This window comes from Aspergillus heteromorphus, assembly GCF_003184545.1.
Source record: "Aspergillus heteromorphus CBS 117.55 chromosome Unknown BO70scaffold_24, whole genome shotgun sequence".
NCBI classification, from domain to species: domain Eukaryota; kingdom Fungi; phylum Ascomycota; class Eurotiomycetes; order Eurotiales; family Aspergillaceae; genus Aspergillus; species Aspergillus heteromorphus.
In genome coordinates this window covers 122,890-138,711 of record NW_020290429.1, presented here as the reverse complement: position 1 = coordinate 138,711, position 15,822 = coordinate 122,890, and the positions used below count along the sequence as shown (strand labels likewise).

At 55.1% G+C, this 15,822-nt stretch overlaps 5 protein-coding genes across 5 annotated transcripts; 3 read left to right on the top strand and 2 right to left on the bottom strand.

Moving 5' to 3' along the window:
- Window positions 1-4,257: 4,257 nt before the first annotated feature.
- BO70DRAFT_364491 (putative proline permease) lies at window positions 4,258-5,763 on the bottom strand. Its single transcript, XM_025543825.1, has one exon. The coding sequence runs from the start codon at window positions 5,593-5,595 to the stop codon at window positions 4,339-4,341; it is 1,257 nt and encodes a 418-aa protein (XP_025396769.1). The 5' UTR covers window positions 5,596-5,763; the 3' UTR covers window positions 4,258-4,338.
- Window positions 5,764-6,125: 362 nt separating this feature from the next.
- On the bottom strand, window positions 6,126-8,007 carry BO70DRAFT_364490 (putative nuclear pore protein (SEH1)). The gene is made up of 3 exons (XM_025543824.1): window positions 7,613-8,007; window positions 6,705-7,554; window positions 6,126-6,651 (listed from the first exon to the last, which is right to left on the bottom strand). The coding sequence occupies exons 1-3, from the start codon at window positions 7,793-7,795 to the stop codon at window positions 6,545-6,547; spliced, it is 1,140 nt and encodes a 379-aa protein (XP_025396768.1). The 5' UTR covers window positions 7,796-8,007; the 3' UTR covers window positions 6,126-6,544.
- Window positions 8,008-8,249: 242 nt separating this feature from the next.
- On the top strand, window positions 8,250-9,934 carry BO70DRAFT_364488 (UDP-N-acetylglucosamine--dolichyl-phosphate N-acetylglucosaminephosphotransferase). Its single transcript, XM_025543823.1, has 3 exons — window positions 8,250-8,609; window positions 8,674-8,854; window positions 8,915-9,934. The coding sequence occupies exons 1-3, from the start codon at window positions 8,365-8,367 to the stop codon at window positions 9,893-9,895; spliced, it is 1,407 nt and encodes a 468-aa protein (XP_025396767.1). The 5' UTR covers window positions 8,250-8,364; the 3' UTR covers window positions 9,896-9,934.
- A 675-nt stretch (window positions 9,935-10,609) lies between these two features.
- Window positions 10,610-12,167, top strand: BO70DRAFT_108581 (aldo/keto reductase). The gene has a single exon (XM_025537858.1). It carries the CDS (start codon window positions 10,910-10,912, stop codon window positions 12,062-12,064), a length of 1,155 nt encoding a protein of 384 aa, XP_025396766.1. The 5' UTR covers window positions 10,610-10,909; the 3' UTR covers window positions 12,065-12,167.
- Window positions 12,168-12,426: 259 nt separating this feature from the next.
- On the top strand, window positions 12,427-15,275 carry luA (3-isopropylmalate dehydratase LEU1). Its single transcript, XM_025541334.1, has 2 exons — window positions 12,427-12,766; window positions 12,836-15,275. Exons 1-2 carry the CDS (start codon window positions 12,560-12,562, stop codon window positions 14,939-14,941), a joined length of 2,313 nt encoding a protein of 770 aa, XP_025396765.1. The 5' UTR covers window positions 12,427-12,559; the 3' UTR covers window positions 14,942-15,275.
- The last annotated feature ends 547 nt before the right edge of the window (window positions 15,276-15,822 follow it).

The following is a 15,822-nucleotide window of genomic DNA, read 5'->3' as shown; positions in this document are numbered from 1 at the left end:
TAGGCGCTCATAAATGTCACGCTACCTGTGTCTCCTGACTTCTTACACTTCATCTTATCTTCCTTCCTGCCCGTCACGAGATCCCTCCAGTTCTATTACTACTGCCATCCCCCAATGCGGGACTTCACGCCTCTAACTCGCTGATAGGTCGAGTTCAGGGTCTAACGGCGCCTTTGCAGCAACAACACCCTGTATTGCGACAGTAAGGCGCTTTTGTCAATATTGTCACAGCTGACTAGGTACCTGCTAGTCCTGCACATAGTACGTACCCACCCACGCTACGTCTCTAGGTCAGGATGGGAGTGGAGTGAACACCATGGCTGGCGTCTATTGTTCTGACTTGGGAAGGTATGCGCGCCGGTTCCACCCGGATGGCTATAATACGATTGTTGAATAATATTAAACTGGACTCTGACTCGACCCTCTTTCTGCAGTGGACACCGCACTAGTACGGAAACCTTTCCCTTGTCCTCACTCGCCGATCCCACTACATGGTTTCCCCCAAAACAGGAAGGACTGGCTACCAATCTAGCCAGCCAGACTTCCGGGTCAGTGTTGGCGTTGTCTTGCTTGTTGCTACCACTTTTGCCTACTTTTCGGCTGCACACCCTAGGTTTACAGATGGGGGAAAATATAGGAATGAGAGAAGGAAGAGAACATCGACCGGGTCATATCCGATGTCCATCACAAAAGCCTGCATCATATGCCATCTAGGAGTAAATATGTGAGAGCAGTCACTGTCGGATTTTTGATGACCTGGCCTGGCCCCAATTTGGCCCTGGCAAAAGTCTGTTCAAGACCGTTGACTGATTGATAGCCTGTGCGTCCGCGCCACCCACCCATGGATTCAGCGGTGGTGCCAATGAGACTCGTTGTGGAGCTGCCTCGGCCCTACAATATACAGCTCATAGGCTGGCAGAATTGTTTGGGTTTCTGGGGATCCCCGAGAGTGTTCCCCGAGCATCAGTACCGGGCGTCTTCCATGTCCTTCCGTCCGCCTTCGAGAGTTCGACCATTTCGTCTGCTCCACTCCATGGGATTGATTGCGAGTACTTCCATGCTTATGCCTATCCACACTTCGTACAGGGCGCACTGCAGACGGGAGAAATAGAGACGCAACAAGGAAGATCGTTCTATCTATAGCTAACGATCAACAAAGATTTTCGCCCGGGCGAGGGAAAAGAATTGTAGGGATCGTCTTCATGGACCGGATAGTCGGAAGATTAACCTGGTGACCTCTGGAGTGTCCTCATATTGGACTCATTTCCCCTCTATCCAGGATAGCTGGTAGGCTAGCCATGCCTAGCTAGGCATGGCCCATCCACATGTCCGCACCCCCGCTTGTCCATCCACCTGAAGTTCCGATCCTTCCAGGATTGTAGCTTCAATTTCAATTTCTGTTGTCTCATCCATTGATGGTGTTTGTCAGCAAGGTCAGGCCCAGAATCTTCGTGATAGTACAGTGTGATTTGAGCGCTCAAACACGACACAGCTGATACTAACCATGACCAATTACAGGCTGGCTGAAACCTTCACCTAGGGCATCAGGTCATCAGATGGAGTATGGTCGTTCTAGCCACATGGACGAGTCTGCATATTCCCCGTGGGTCTAGCCTATTCGAGGGGCGTGCTTTCATTCCACCACTCGTAATGGCCGATGGAGGCCAACATGCGACCGCCGGCACCAGAAATCCCACCACTTTTCCTAATTATTAATGTTATGTCCGAGTGTACCAGACTCAGGTCGGATAGGGGTCAGCGTCGCCCTGGTCCCTCTCCTTTTTCGGGCTCTCTTTTCTTTTTTTTCTCCTTTCTCCCCTTCGCCCTCCCTTTTTGACATGAGATCGTAAAACTCTCTTCAAAATTCTCTTGGCCTAGGGCAAATGTGGGCCGCAATGACAGAATGGAGGCCATTATTACGGAAGAGACTAGGGCCGTCAAGTCGACCACTGCCGGGTGAGATTGGGGGCCCCAGCCTAGATCTGGGTGGGTGGGCTGCGGCGACCAGTGACCACCAGGAAACGCTCAGCCTACTCAGCTGTCAAACCATCAATGTCGATCAGGAACATCCGACTGAGCCGAATCCAATTTGCCCCCAGTGACGAGGGCGAGCCGCTATGGTGCTGACTATCCCTTGCTGACGACGCGTTGGTTGATCCCAAAGACAGCGTGTGCGTGAGGCTCGGTCGACGTACTGCAAGATCGGAGCTTCCTATCCCCACTCACTGAACCAACACTACTTTATATCAAGTTCCTGTCAATAGTAACGGCAGTTATAGCCCCTTCCCCAGTGACAGGCGGAAACCCCAGGCTGGTTCAGTCATTTTCCGGCTCCACGAGCGGACGAACGTCTCGGCAAATCTTGCCCAGATCGGACCGTCCATTGGGCGAAGTTGGTTTCAGATTAGCCGAGCGATTCTGATGGCAGGAAGTGGACCCAGGCTGGGTCTGGCGGAGTCGTCCGTTGGGATGGCACGGCCTTAGTGGTTGGCGGTCCACTTTTCTCCCTCAAAGAAGGTTTGGCCGCATCCACCGCGATTGAGATGAGATGGGCGTCATCGTGAAAATAAGCGGCGTTATGAATTCTAATGCCTTCGGGATTCGTATAACTTCAAGCTACGACCGGTCCGATAACCTAGGGCCCCTTGAAACCCCCAGGTCGCGGCGAGAAACCCGGGGATTTGCGCAGGGATGTGATCAGTTGAATCGGCGGGTGCATCTTGATAAATGAACCGGCGCATCAGGAGACTGCTCTGGCGGACAGTCCGCGCTCCTCGCTGCAGGTCTACTTCGGAGCCGGCCGGATTCTCCGAACCATGGCTCCCTACCATGACGACGGATGCGCCTGGATCATGCCGACGATGCGTATAGCTCTTCTGTATTAGCTTCTACTTTATTTGAGACAATACTTCCAGACTGCGGGTTGTGCGCCTCTGCGGAGTCCCATGGAAACCACGATTCCCACCTCGGACGGGGAGGCGGAGGTGGCTAAAGATGATGCAGTCCCCGCCAGGCAGGGGAGAAACAATTATGAGCCCCCGTCAACCAAGCTCTTGGCAAGGCCAAGTGCTCCTGGACATGGTCTCATCCATGGTTTGTCTGGAGGGGGAGCTGTGGGATAGTGCCTCGGTGCGGCGATCGGTCACCCACCGTCGCGTTTAGGATACTGGATATAGTATGTTCTGTACGAACATCTGCCGCCCACGACTGCCAGTCTGCCACAGCCACCGGGGCTCCGGAACGTGCATACTGCATAGTACCTATTAGGATGATCAGCCCGGTCCAGTGCGGCCCACCGGGGCTGCTGGACTGGAGTGGACAGTGGGTGATACCCCCAGTCTCTAACAGCCTAGCAGTGACCAGACCAGACCAGTGGGAGGCTCGACTCGGGGCTTAACGCCAGCCTAAGGGGGGTCGATGAATGTCGGAGAGGCGAATGGACAGAATAAGGTGAGGGCCAAGGAATCTAGCGCCGGCGAGCCATCGGAGTCATCAGTCCCCAGCTGGAAATAATGGGCTGGCGCAAGGTTAAGGTTGAAGTCGAGGGAGGTTCCATCGAAGCCTCCATTGCTGGCGGTTGAAATGGCCGATTGATTGCTTGAGTGCTTGATTAATGCATTGCCTCTTCCGGCCAGCCCCAACCCCAATCATCAAACCACTTCTTTCTCTTCTCCCTCTTCGTCCTTTTCTTTCTTTTTCTGCTGTCCCGTCCAAACCCAGTCCTAGCCTGGTTTCTTTCTTTTCCCTCCTCCTTCTCGAGTTCCCCCCTCTCCTCCTCCTCCTCCTCCTCCTCCTTCTTCCTTCTCTCCCTCTCCCTGCTGCTTCACGCCCGGTTCCGCGCAACTCACGCGTTGATTGCCCTCCCCGTGAATCCTGCCCTCCATCCATCCCATCCTTCCTCCCCACCGCCGCCGTCGCTGGAGATGCGGATCGGGTCTCCCCACCATCGGTGCCCGTCTATCTGGTCCTGAGCGACTGCAGTCGATGCCGGCCATCTCGACCCCGATCCGCCTGGTTTGTTCGATGCGATCCGCGCCATGGCACATCCGTACTCCCGTTCCCAGGCCTCCCTAACAGGCCATCTTCCCTCGTTTTTGTCTCTCCAAGACCAACACACCCCGGTTTCCGCCTACTCGATCCTGGGCACCGGCCAGTATCCAGACAGTGTCGCATTCTGGCACAATCCGCCCGCGCAGCCCCAGCCGCCACTTCCTCCCGCCGCCTCCGCCTCTTATCCGTCCGTGCCTCCGAAGCCCCAATCGCTCATACAACCCACATCCGACCAAAAGAAGCATAAGCGTACCCGCAGCGGCTGTTTCACCTGTCGCTCCCGCCGGATCAAGTGCGATGAGGCGCGCCCCATCTGCGACCGATGTCGCAAGGGCAACCGTGATTGTGTCTACCCGTCGGCCACCGCGGGCGCTTCCAAGTCCGGGACCCGCTCCGTGTCCAAGCCCAGGGGGTCACAGCTGCGCGGAAACGACTTCTCCAGCCAAGCCGGATCCGACGATGTTCGCGTGCTGGAGCCCATTGCAGACGAGGAGGAGGAAGATGGGACCAGTGTCGGATCAAGCACCCGCTTGTCGCCGTCGACAGGACCGACTCCAACGATGTGGTCGGATCCGAGTCCTGACAGGAAGCCGAGCACACATTCACTAGGGCCACGCGGGGGAAAAAATCATGTTGGGACCGACTCCGTGATGCCCCGGGTCGAGAACAGATGATGCATGAGCACAGCCATGAGATGGAGCCGGACGTCGTGATGAAGTACATCAGCGAGTTGAAGATTGCCGAGCTGGACTCCGCCAGGGACATGAAAGCAAACAGCGAGAACGTAGCAGACGCGATGATGGCAGCATATGGGACTTCCCACCGATTTCGAGTCGCGAACAGGGCGGGGGCATGGCCATTCTCGGCCAGGTTGTACAGTGCGCGCGAGGAGATATATAGGAAAGAGCGCCCGGAAGCAATCGACGACAGGAAAAAAAGCGCGGTGACGATCACAGGCAGCACAGGGATTTGGGCCCGGTTCATGCCCACAATGAACGGCGACTCCCCAGCGCCCATGCCATGATTTGTCAGGCGAGACTCGTCAAATGGACTGGCGAAAGTCATCATGAACACAGTAAGGAGGTACAGCACGAAGAACTGGACACTGTCCACTCTAGCCCTGCTCAAGATGCCCGGGCCCTGTTCGTTGTTGAACTGCTCGGCCCTTTGGACCGTGATCTCCGGGGTCAAGGTGAAAGAGATCACACTGTAGAGGAGGCACTGCAGAAAGCCCAAGAAGCGACCTAGGTTGCCACGGACTAGGTATTCGTTCAAGGGGCCAGGCTCGTGCCAGTAGCGGAAGCCTCGGACGGGCGTACCGGGAAGACCTCTGATGGCGAGGTACAGCGAGCACAGGGCCAAGCCAGCGGTGGTAACGATCTTCAAGCCCGTGAACACGGTCTCGGTTCGCCTGAAAGCCCGTTGCGGGAGCATGTTGAAGAGGAGGATCAGGATCGCGACAATCGAGAGGCGAACCGCCATTTTGGGCTCGGGATTCCATAGGCCAAGGTTGACCATGGCAGTGGTGATTTCAAAAGGAACCATCATCGCTAGAGAGTACCAGCGGAGGTAGCCTAGGGAGAATCCCAGGTGGCTCGAGCCGTATTCGAAACTGTTGGCCACCAACGTACCGTGAGGAGCCGGTCGATGAGCTGCAATCTCTGCATTGGCGGTCGTCAGGCAGTAAGCCAACGCAGATAGCAATATGTAGGAGCCAAGTAATGATGCTGGGCCACCGGCAGCCAGGGCCTGGCCGGCCCCGATGAAAAGACCCGTTCCAAAAGTGGGAATAATAGCCATGACGCGTGGTTAAGAATGACAATGTGGATGAGGTCCAGAAAGACTACGAGTGCCGCAGTGTTGTCGGTAGAAATGAGACGCCCCAGACGTGGTTGCCAGAGTTGCGGCAAGGGTGCTTCCTTCCTCTTCCGATGGGTCCTGAGTACTGGTAACCACAGGTAAGACTGGTCGCCAGTACCCTCTTTTCCCCTTGCTAGCCAGAAAGGATTGGAAGCTTTGATACAATGGAAGGGACGACAAACCCGCCGTCCCTTCCTTCTTCATGAACAGCTGCGCTTTCTAATTCGGAGACAAGGGAAAGACAAGGAAAACAAGGAAACCGAAAAATCCGCGAACATTAAGAAGAAGTAGACACCTTACCGGGAAGGCGCCAGGACGTTAGAGGACAGACAAGCCAGAGACCCATGGGTATCATTGTATACCAAACAGAGCAGGAATGGCTGCAGAGGGGGAAACAACTCAATGCAAGATCTAAGACCCGCCAGAAATAGACCGCAAGAAACGCCAACGCGAACAGTAAGGATGCAGAAGAATTCTTCGAAGGAGTAGGGGAGGAAGCAGGGCTAATCGCCCAAACAAGACCAATAATTGCCCGTGGGCCACGGGGATAAAGTGGAATGATGACTGAATCCAGACACAAAGGGCCGAGTCCCGGTAGACAGATGTGAGGGAATTGGAGAAAGCGATACGGCGTTTACTGGTAAGCCATATCTGTCTCCGCGTATTCGATCCACTCCCCGGAAAGAGACTTCTTCCAGAATCGTACAATACCATCATCTCCGGAGGAAATCAGGCAGTCACCTATATAGACATTAGTCATCATGAACATAGACCGAAGGGGGTACGCTATTCACCCGCGTATGAGAAGCCCACTTGCCACACGTCAAGGTGCTTGCTATCGATGCATGCGACTTCCTTGTACGAATGCTTGAATTGCGAATCTTCAGTTGCCACACGACTGGACATCGATGCCGGTGCGCGGCTTGCAAGAGCCGACCCGATCCCCGACTGCGTTGTGGCACGGACACTACTAGTAGTAGATGGTGCCTGCACAGAAGACAGAGTATGATTGCCGTTGGGATATTGGGCCCCAGTGTCGGAAGCAACAGTATAAACCTCGAAAACGCGAACAAAGCCATCCTTGCATCCACTAGCGATCAGATCATAGCCTCTGACCGATCCGTTGGCCCACGAGATGTCTCTGACCAGACCACCATGTCCGGTCAATTCAATTGCGTGGTAGAACCGGCGATTCGCATCGGTTCGATACACCTTCACGCTGTCCATGGCGGCGACCACCAGCGACAGGCTCTTGCGATCCCAGGAGGGCAAGGCGGAGTGGGTGATGTCGGTAGGATCGTGGTGGAACTGCACCTTGAAGCTTGTTTCCTCTCCCCTCTGCGGGGCGGTGCAGACGCGGAACTGATCCAGGGGCTGCCAGTCGGCGAGGGTGTCCGGGCTGACCGGCTCCATGATCATGAGATAGCCATCGCGAGTGATGAGAGCCAGCCAGGACTCGAGGTCGATGTTGCGGAAGTCAATGGAGACAAACGGGTGGCGTTGCGGCGCAGTCATACGAAAGATGGACCTAAACCGCCGGCCTGAGTTGGGGGGCTGCGTAACATCTTCCTGCCAGATCTTGCATTTCATGTCCTCGCCGACACTGCCAATGTGCTGGCCCGTAAAGGGGCCATTCCAGGTGGCCTGAGTAACAGAGGTTAAAAACACCACAAATACCAGACCAGATACCAAGGTTGCTTACATCACGAATCTCTGCGTCATGTGCACGCCAAGTATCTACTAGCTGCCATTCCCCATCTTTCAGATCCCAGACCTTCATGCGATGGTCGGACGAGGCGGTGACGATGCGATTGCCATAGAAATTGAACTTGGTGACGGAGACCAAGTCCCGATGGCCGGCATCAAAGTCGGCGAACCCAGACATTGTGGGCGTGTGCGTGTGCGGGCAACCCCAATCAGAGACCAGCGACCACTAAGTACCGCCTCCAAACAAGCCTCCAGCGACGCGTTGGTAATTAATCCACAGACAGACCTCGGAGGTGGGAGAGAGGCCTTCCACTGTCCCATGCGAACCCGACGGTTATTTGTTCTTCTTTTGCCCCCGTCCGTCACCTATAGACCACTAAGGCATGTGAAGTGCCGGGATGTGATACTACTACGTAGTACGGAGTAGTTAGTGACTACTACTAGTCGTTCCCTCGCGCCGTGCTGATTATGTCAGCCACGAACTGCCCGATTGCGGCCACCATCTGTCACCGCCCACCCCGACGGCGGTCAGTCCCGTCCTCGCCCGAATCTGCCGGCAGAACGGGGTTGTCAACTTGTTAGTACGACGTTCGTCAGCTTCTCCACTCTGTCCGTCTCCCCCCCCCCTCCCCCTGCCATGATGCCACCTTGCCTTTCTCGAGATTGCCTCTCTCAAAATAAGGCCAAGGCCTCAAAGTCGCAGGAGGTGCCTGAAGGTATGCTGACAGCTGCATCTGCTTTGGCGCCATGAGTTCAGAAACTTCGAGCTCCCTTTCCCACTGGGAGACCTGGCGTCTCCTGGTCCTAGTGGGAGCCTGCGTTGGTATCCTTCTCAATACCTTCCAAGGTGAAGGCGCGCCCTTGGTAGCTTCGACTGCGTTTAGCGGCATCGCGTTCGCGGTCACATTCAGCTTGATCAGATGGCTCGGGCCGGTATTTATGAAGGCCGGGCTGAAGGGGAAGGACATGGCAAAGCCGCGGAGGCCGGAAATGTATGAGATTCCCCCATGTCCAGTGAATAAGCCCATCATCGACTAATGCGCTTATGCTTGCTAGACCGGAGACGATGGGCGCGGTTTGCGCTATTGTCTATCTCCTTGCGCTGATCTTCTTCATCCCGTTTGCTTTCTACAAGGATATCGTGGCAGCCACCTCGGGTGGAGGCAACCGAGATGTGGTGATTGAGGTTGAGCATGTTGAAACTGGTCGCATGCTCCACCGGTTTCCTCATGGCAGGGTTCGTAATTCCCGCGATCATGACCGGCATTAATCGACTACTGACACCGGAGAACAACAGCTCGCGTCCTATCTCTCCGGCCTCCTTTCCCTGCAATGTATCGTGATCCTTGGGATCGGCGACGACTTGCTTGACATTCGCTGGAGGCACAAAGTCCTCATCCCCGCATTCGGCGCCATTCCAATGCTCATCGTCTACTTCGTCGACTTTGGCGTCACCCAGGTCGTTGTCCCCGTCCCCCTGCAGCCCTACTTGGGCTCCACTATCGACCTTGGTTGGTTGTATTACGGATACATGGCAGCCGTGGCGATCTTCTGCCCGAACTCGATAAACATGCTGGCCGGAATCAACGGGGTGGAGGTGGCCCAGTCTCTCGTGATTGCGGGCTTGCTGATAGCGAACGACGTCTTATACCTGGCACCCATCACACCGTACCCGCATCCTGCGACCGACTCGCATCTGTTTTCCCTATACTTTCTGCTGCCGTTCGTCGGGGTTTCCTTGGCCCTTTTGTGCCATAACTGGTACCCTTCCAAAGTGTTTGTCGGCGACACCTACTGCTACTTTGCGGGAATGGTGTTTGCTGTGGTTGGCATCTTGGGCCACTTCAGCAAAACGCTACTGCTTCTCTTCATCCCGCAGATCTTCAACTTCCTGTACTCGACCCCCCAGCTCTTCCACGTGATCCCTTGTCCGCGCCATCGTCTGCCGAAGTTCAATTCCGTCTCTGGATTGTTAGACGCATCGGTGACAGAATGGACCGTGCCACCCTCACCACCCATTGCGACTATCCTAGAGCTCCTGCACCGGCTCCGCCTGGTGCGCGTGACGAAGAACGACAAGGGTCAGATCGTCGAATCGACGAATTTGACCATCCTCAATCTGTGGCTTGTCTGGGCCGGGCCAATGAAGGAGAACCAGCTCGCCTGGCACATGGTGGGTGTTCAGACGGTTTGCGGACTGTTGGGTCTGTTCGTGCGACATCGCCTGGCGCTACTGGTCTTTCGGGAGGACAACCGGGCGTTTGGAACTCCCGTATAGCCGTTCTAGAGTGTATTTTATGTAACAGTTGTTTCTGCGGTATTAATAGAGTGATGTTATACCCTGCCTGCCTGTGAAATCCATTATTATCACTTCCCCGTACGGTAACCTGGTACTGAATAGGATTAGTTAGTAGTTGTTGGCTGACTAGCGGCGGAAGCTTAACTCCGGCTGTCCGGCAACTGAATCGTGTCATCCCTCCTTCACTCACTCGGGCAACAGGACGGATATCCTGCTAATCTGCTGTTTCGACTCGCAAGAGAGTACCATAGGGAGGGGCCCGGTAGACTTCATCAGATCACCCTTCTTCCGAATCCCGAGCGTGAGACCATTCAGACTGGTCTATTTCTGCAGAAAACACCCGAGCTTCCGGGAGGATCATCACAGTTCTGAGCAGATCTGTGCTTCAGGCTAACATAGTACTGCTGCGGTGGGTATACCTGTTGCGTATTTACTGGACCTTGGAAATAAGGACTGGCTGACCCCTGTCCTGGCAGTCAAAATGCCTAACTCCGCGTCTCCTCCGGTCCAGACCCACTGTGGTGGATTCTTCACTCTCGATCCTCGTCACCCGGAGGGCCGGGGCGTCATCCTGACTTCGCCGTTAACTGCACAAGGATGCTAGTTATTTCCGGGTCGTTGCCTCCTTAACCAACACTGTCAAGTGCGGGCATTAGGTTTCCGTGTCCATGGATGACCGCTAGTGTCTCGTAGTTACCCACTTCAAGGACCTCACGATCGATGATCAAGTTATCTCAAGTCGGGATTGCTAGAACTCAGAGGCCGGAGTTAGCATACATTGGATGGCGGCTGACGGCTTGTCCATGAGGATGGCAAGTTCGGTTTTCCTTCACGAGAGCAATGGCGAGGTATAAAATGGCCCCCTTTACGCCATCGCTGAGCAAAGAACAGCAACAGTATCGACACTTCTCATCCTTCACTCAGATCAACTTTCATAAATACATCTCGTCTTTTCAAATCACCACATAGCTTTTTATCACCATCAACTTCACCATGTCTGAATTCTTCCAGCCTGCTCCGGAGCCACGCACCGAGCTCGGTCGGTACCGGATCCTCTCGTCGACCGCGGGCATCCGTGTGTCTCCTCTCCAGCTGGGTGCCATGTCAATCGGCGATGCCTGGTCCGGGGTCATGGGCTCAATGAGCAAGGAAGACTCCTTCAAGCTACTGGACGCCTTTGTGGAAGCCGGAGGAAACTTCATTGACACGGCAAACAATTACCAATACGAACAATCCGAGACCTGGCTAGGCGAATGGATGGCTGAGCGGAAGAACCGGGACCAGCTCGTGTTGGCCACCAAATTCACGACCGACTACAAGTCTTACGCCCTGGGCAAGGGCAACGCGCCCAACCACTGCGGAAACCACCGGCGAAGCCTGCACATGAGCGTGCGCGACTCTCTGCGCAAACTCCAGACCGACTGGATCGATGTCCTGTACCTCCACTGGTGGGACCACTCGACCTCGATCGAGGAGATCATGGACAGTCTGCATATCTTGGTTGAACAGGGCAAGGTGCTCTACCTGGGTATCTCGGATTCTCCCGCGTGGGTCGTCAGTGCGGCCAACTACTATGCCCGCTCTCACGGGAAGACCCCCTTCAGCATATACCAGGGGCGGTGGAACGTCATGCTGCGGGATTTCGAGCGCGAGATCATCCCCATGGCACGGCACTTCGGCATGGCCCTGGCCCCCTGGGACGTGCTCGGCAGCGGCAAGTTCCAGACCAAGAAGGCGGTTGAGGAGCGTAAGCAGAAGGGAGAAGCGCTGCGGTCCATGATCGGAGGCAAGTGGCAGAGCGAGGAGGAGATCCAGATGAGCGAAGCCCTGGCCAAGGTCGCCGGCGAGCATGGCATCGAATCAGTGACGGCCATTGCGTTGGCCTATGTCATGGCCAAGGCCCCCAATGTATTCCCTCTGGTGGGTGGCCGCAAGGTCGAACACCTGTACGACAACATCCAGGCGTTGAAGATCAAGTTGACCCCGGAGCAAATCGAGTACCTGGAGAGCGTGCGACCCCTCGATGTGGGCTTCCCTAACAACTTCATCGGGGTGGATCCCAAGGTGACGGGGAAGACGAGCGGGTTGTTGGCAAGCAATGCGCCGATTGCGTGGGTGCAGTCCGCGAAGCCGATCAGTCCGGCATGAGAGGGTTCATGATGTGATGAAGTATCTAGTTTCTTGTTGTATCTATCTACTCTTTAATTTCCAGTCTAATTGCTATACTATTTGACACTAATGCAATAATTATCCGCGGGTGCCAATCATTCCCAGCCCGTTAGTCAGGCTTTTGCCGAGCCGCCGTGTCTAAGCGCCACTCCGGCCGGTGTCGGACTCCGTCGGACCCCAGACTTTTCCCGCCGGCCAATTGCCACCCGAGCATTGGGCGCTGACCACCGACACCGGCGGTGCCCCTCGACCGCTGCTCTGCGACATCGCGCAAACGCCCAGTTAAAATCACCTCGTCTTCCTCTGCCCTCCTTCGATCTATAGACCCTTCCGTGATATCCCTCTCCTTGGCTGACAGCCTTTCCTCCCGTCTTTCCCCTTAGCCTATACCCTCGAATCTCTTCTTCCACCACTGCTTCCTCACTTCTTCTTCTTCCCACTCCACTTTCTATACTTCCTCTATACTTGCCCATCATGCCTGGCGCTGATAGGAAACCCAAGACCTTGTATGACAAGGTCCTGGACCACCACATCGTCAACGAGCAGGAAGATGGCACTCTCCTGATCTACATCGACAGACATCTGGTTCACGAAGTCACATCCCCCCAGGCTTTCGAGGGTCTGAAGAATGCTGGTCGTCCAGTCCGCCGGCCGGACTGCACTCTGGTGACCGTTGACCACGTATGTCTTTTCTTTTCTTTTCTTTTCTTCTCATCCTAGCACAGCTACTGACTGACTCAATCAATCAAGAACATTCCCACCTCCTCCCGCAAAAACTTCAAGAACGTCGACGAATTCATCGAGGAAAGCGACTCCCGCCTCCAATGCTCCACCCTCGAAGAGAACGTCAAGGACTTCGGTCTGACCTACTTTGGCATGGGCGACAAGCGTCAGGGTATCGTCCACATCATCGGACCCGAGCAGGGGTTCACCCTCCCCGGCACAACGGTCGTCTGCGGTGACAGCCACACCTCCACACACGGTGCCTTCGGTGCCCTCGCCTTCGGTATCGGTACCAGCGAGGTCGAGCACGTCCTCGCCACCCAGACCCTCATCACCCGCCGCAGCAAGAACATGCGCATCCAGGTCGATGGTGAGCTCCCCGCCGGTGTCACCAGCAAGGACGTGGTCCTTCACATCATCGGTGTCATCGGTACGGCCGGTGGTAACGGTGCCGTCATCGAGTTCTGTGGATCCGTCATCCGCAACCTGAGCATCGAGGCCCGTATGTCCATGTGCAACATGTCCATCGAGGCTGGTGCTCGTGCCGGCATGGTCGCCCCCGATGAGATCACCTTCGAGTACCTCAAGGGCCGGCCCCTCGCCCCCAAGGTCGACAGCCCCGAGTGGAAGAAGGCCGTCAACCACTGGTCCAGCCTGGCCTCTGACGAAGACGCCGTCTACGACAAGACCGTCCTGATTGACGGCAAGGATATCATCCCCACCATCTCCTGGGGTACCTCCCCCCAGGACGTCATCCCCATCAACGGCGTCGTGCCCGGCCCCGACGACTTCGAGGATGAGAACCGCAAGCTCGCCTGCAAGCGTGCCCTGCAGTACATGGGTCTCACCGCCGGAACCCCCATGAAGGACATCCAGGTCGACAAGGTCTTCATCGGATCCTGCACCAACGCCCGTATCGAGGATCTGCGCGCCGCCTCCAAGGTTGTCCGCGGCAAGAAGATCGCCTCCAACATCAAGCGTGCCATGGTCGTCCCCGGTTCCGGTCTGGTCAAGCAGCAGGCCGAGTCCGAGGGTCTCGACAAGATCTTCACCGACGCCGGTTTCGAATGGAGAGAAGCCGGATGCTCCATGTGTCTCGGCATGAACCCGGACATCCTCTCCCCCCAGGAGCGCTGCGCCAGTACCTCCAACCGGAACTTCGAGGGCCGTCAGGGAGCCGGTGGCCGCACCCACCTGATGTCCCCCGCCATGGCCGCTGCCGCCGCCATCGTCGGCAAGCTCGCCGACGTCCGCGAACACATCATCTCCAGCCCGGTCCTCGGCAAAGCGCAACCCAAGATCGACGTCCAACAAACCTACGAGGAGCCCTCAACCGAAGACGAACTCGAGCGGATCATGGACCTCCCCGGCGACAACGAGCCGCACACCAACTCGTCCGCCGGCAGCGGTTCCAGCGCCGGACTCCCCAAATTCACCACCCTCAAGGGCATCGCCGCTCCCATGGACCGCTCGAACGTCGACACCGACGCGATCATCCCCAAGCAATTCCTCAAGACGATCAAGCGCACGGGTCTCGGCAGCGCCCTGTTCTACGAACTGCGCTACAAAGACGGCGCCGAGATCCCCGACTTCGTCCTCAACCAGGGCATCTACCGCGACTCCAAGATCCTGGTCGTGACGGGTCCCAACTTCGGCTGCGGCAGCTCCCGCGAGCACGCGCCCTGGGCGCTCCTCGACTTCGGGATCAAGTGCATCATCGCGCCCTCCTTCGCGGACATCTTCTTCAACAACACCTTCAAGAACGGCATGCTCCCCGTGGTCATCTCCGACGAGGCCGTTCTGCAGAAGATCGCCGCCGAGGCTCACGCCGGCCGCGAGGTCGAGGTCGATCTCGTCAACCAGGAGATCAAGGACGCGGAGGGCAACAAGCTCGCGTCGTTTGATGTCGACGGTTTCCGCAAGCACTGCCTCATCAACGGCCTCGATGATATCGGTCTCACTCTCCAGATGGAGAGCAAGATCCGGGCTTTCGAGTCCAAGCGCACCCTCGAGACTCCCTGGCTCGATGGCAGTGGTTACCTGAAGCGTGGTAACCGTGCCACTATGGTCCAGGCCGCTCCTGTCCCCAAGACGAACAGGGGTGATATCAAGAATGAGCCTTTGGAGTGGTAGACATTTGCAGATGCATCAATTGCTTTTGCTTTTATGTACATGCACGAGGACGGACGGACTCTTGATACGACCATAATGTAGCTGCTTTTCTTTTTGTTTATGTTTTTCTTTTTGTTTTACACTCTGTTTGACTTTCGGTTATATATCACTCTTCGTTCTGGGGAAAAACGACTGGACTTGACTTGACTTGATTGGCTACACGGATGGGACTTTATTGCATTGGGTTGGATGGGCCCTTCCAAGGAAGGAAGGAAGGAAGCGAGAAGAGGAAACTCAATCCCATGAGATAGGGCTAATAAATACCTTACCTACTATTTATAAATAAACATTTTGTTCATACCATTTATCCCCCTTGTTCCTGTCCTGCAGCTAGAGCGTCATCTCTCACTATCTATACCACAAGTTATCCGCCTACAGAAAGATACCCTGATGTAAGTAACGAAGTATAAATAAACCAAAAAGGTAATTAATCCAACCCAATTATCATTTAGGATTATATGTCTGTTTGTCTGTCTGTTTGTCTGTCTGTGTGTCTGTCTGCCTGATCAGATATTAAGATGCTCAACCTATTGCACGACATCCCCAATTACCAACTCGAATATTTTCTTTCCTAACAAGGATCCAAAACCAATAGCAATAACAATAACAGTAAACAAAACATAAACAAAAAACCTAATAACTACATCAAAACACAGTAAACACAAGGCAGCAAAAGAAAAAAAAATTAACAACAGCAAAACACAGATAGATAGATAGATAAAAACCCCTGAAATATAATCAAAAACACAAACACAAACATTAGCAGTCAAACAACTAAATCAATCAATCAATCATGTAACAACAAAACCGTCCTCCTATGTCTGTGCAAGCAGGCAATCAAT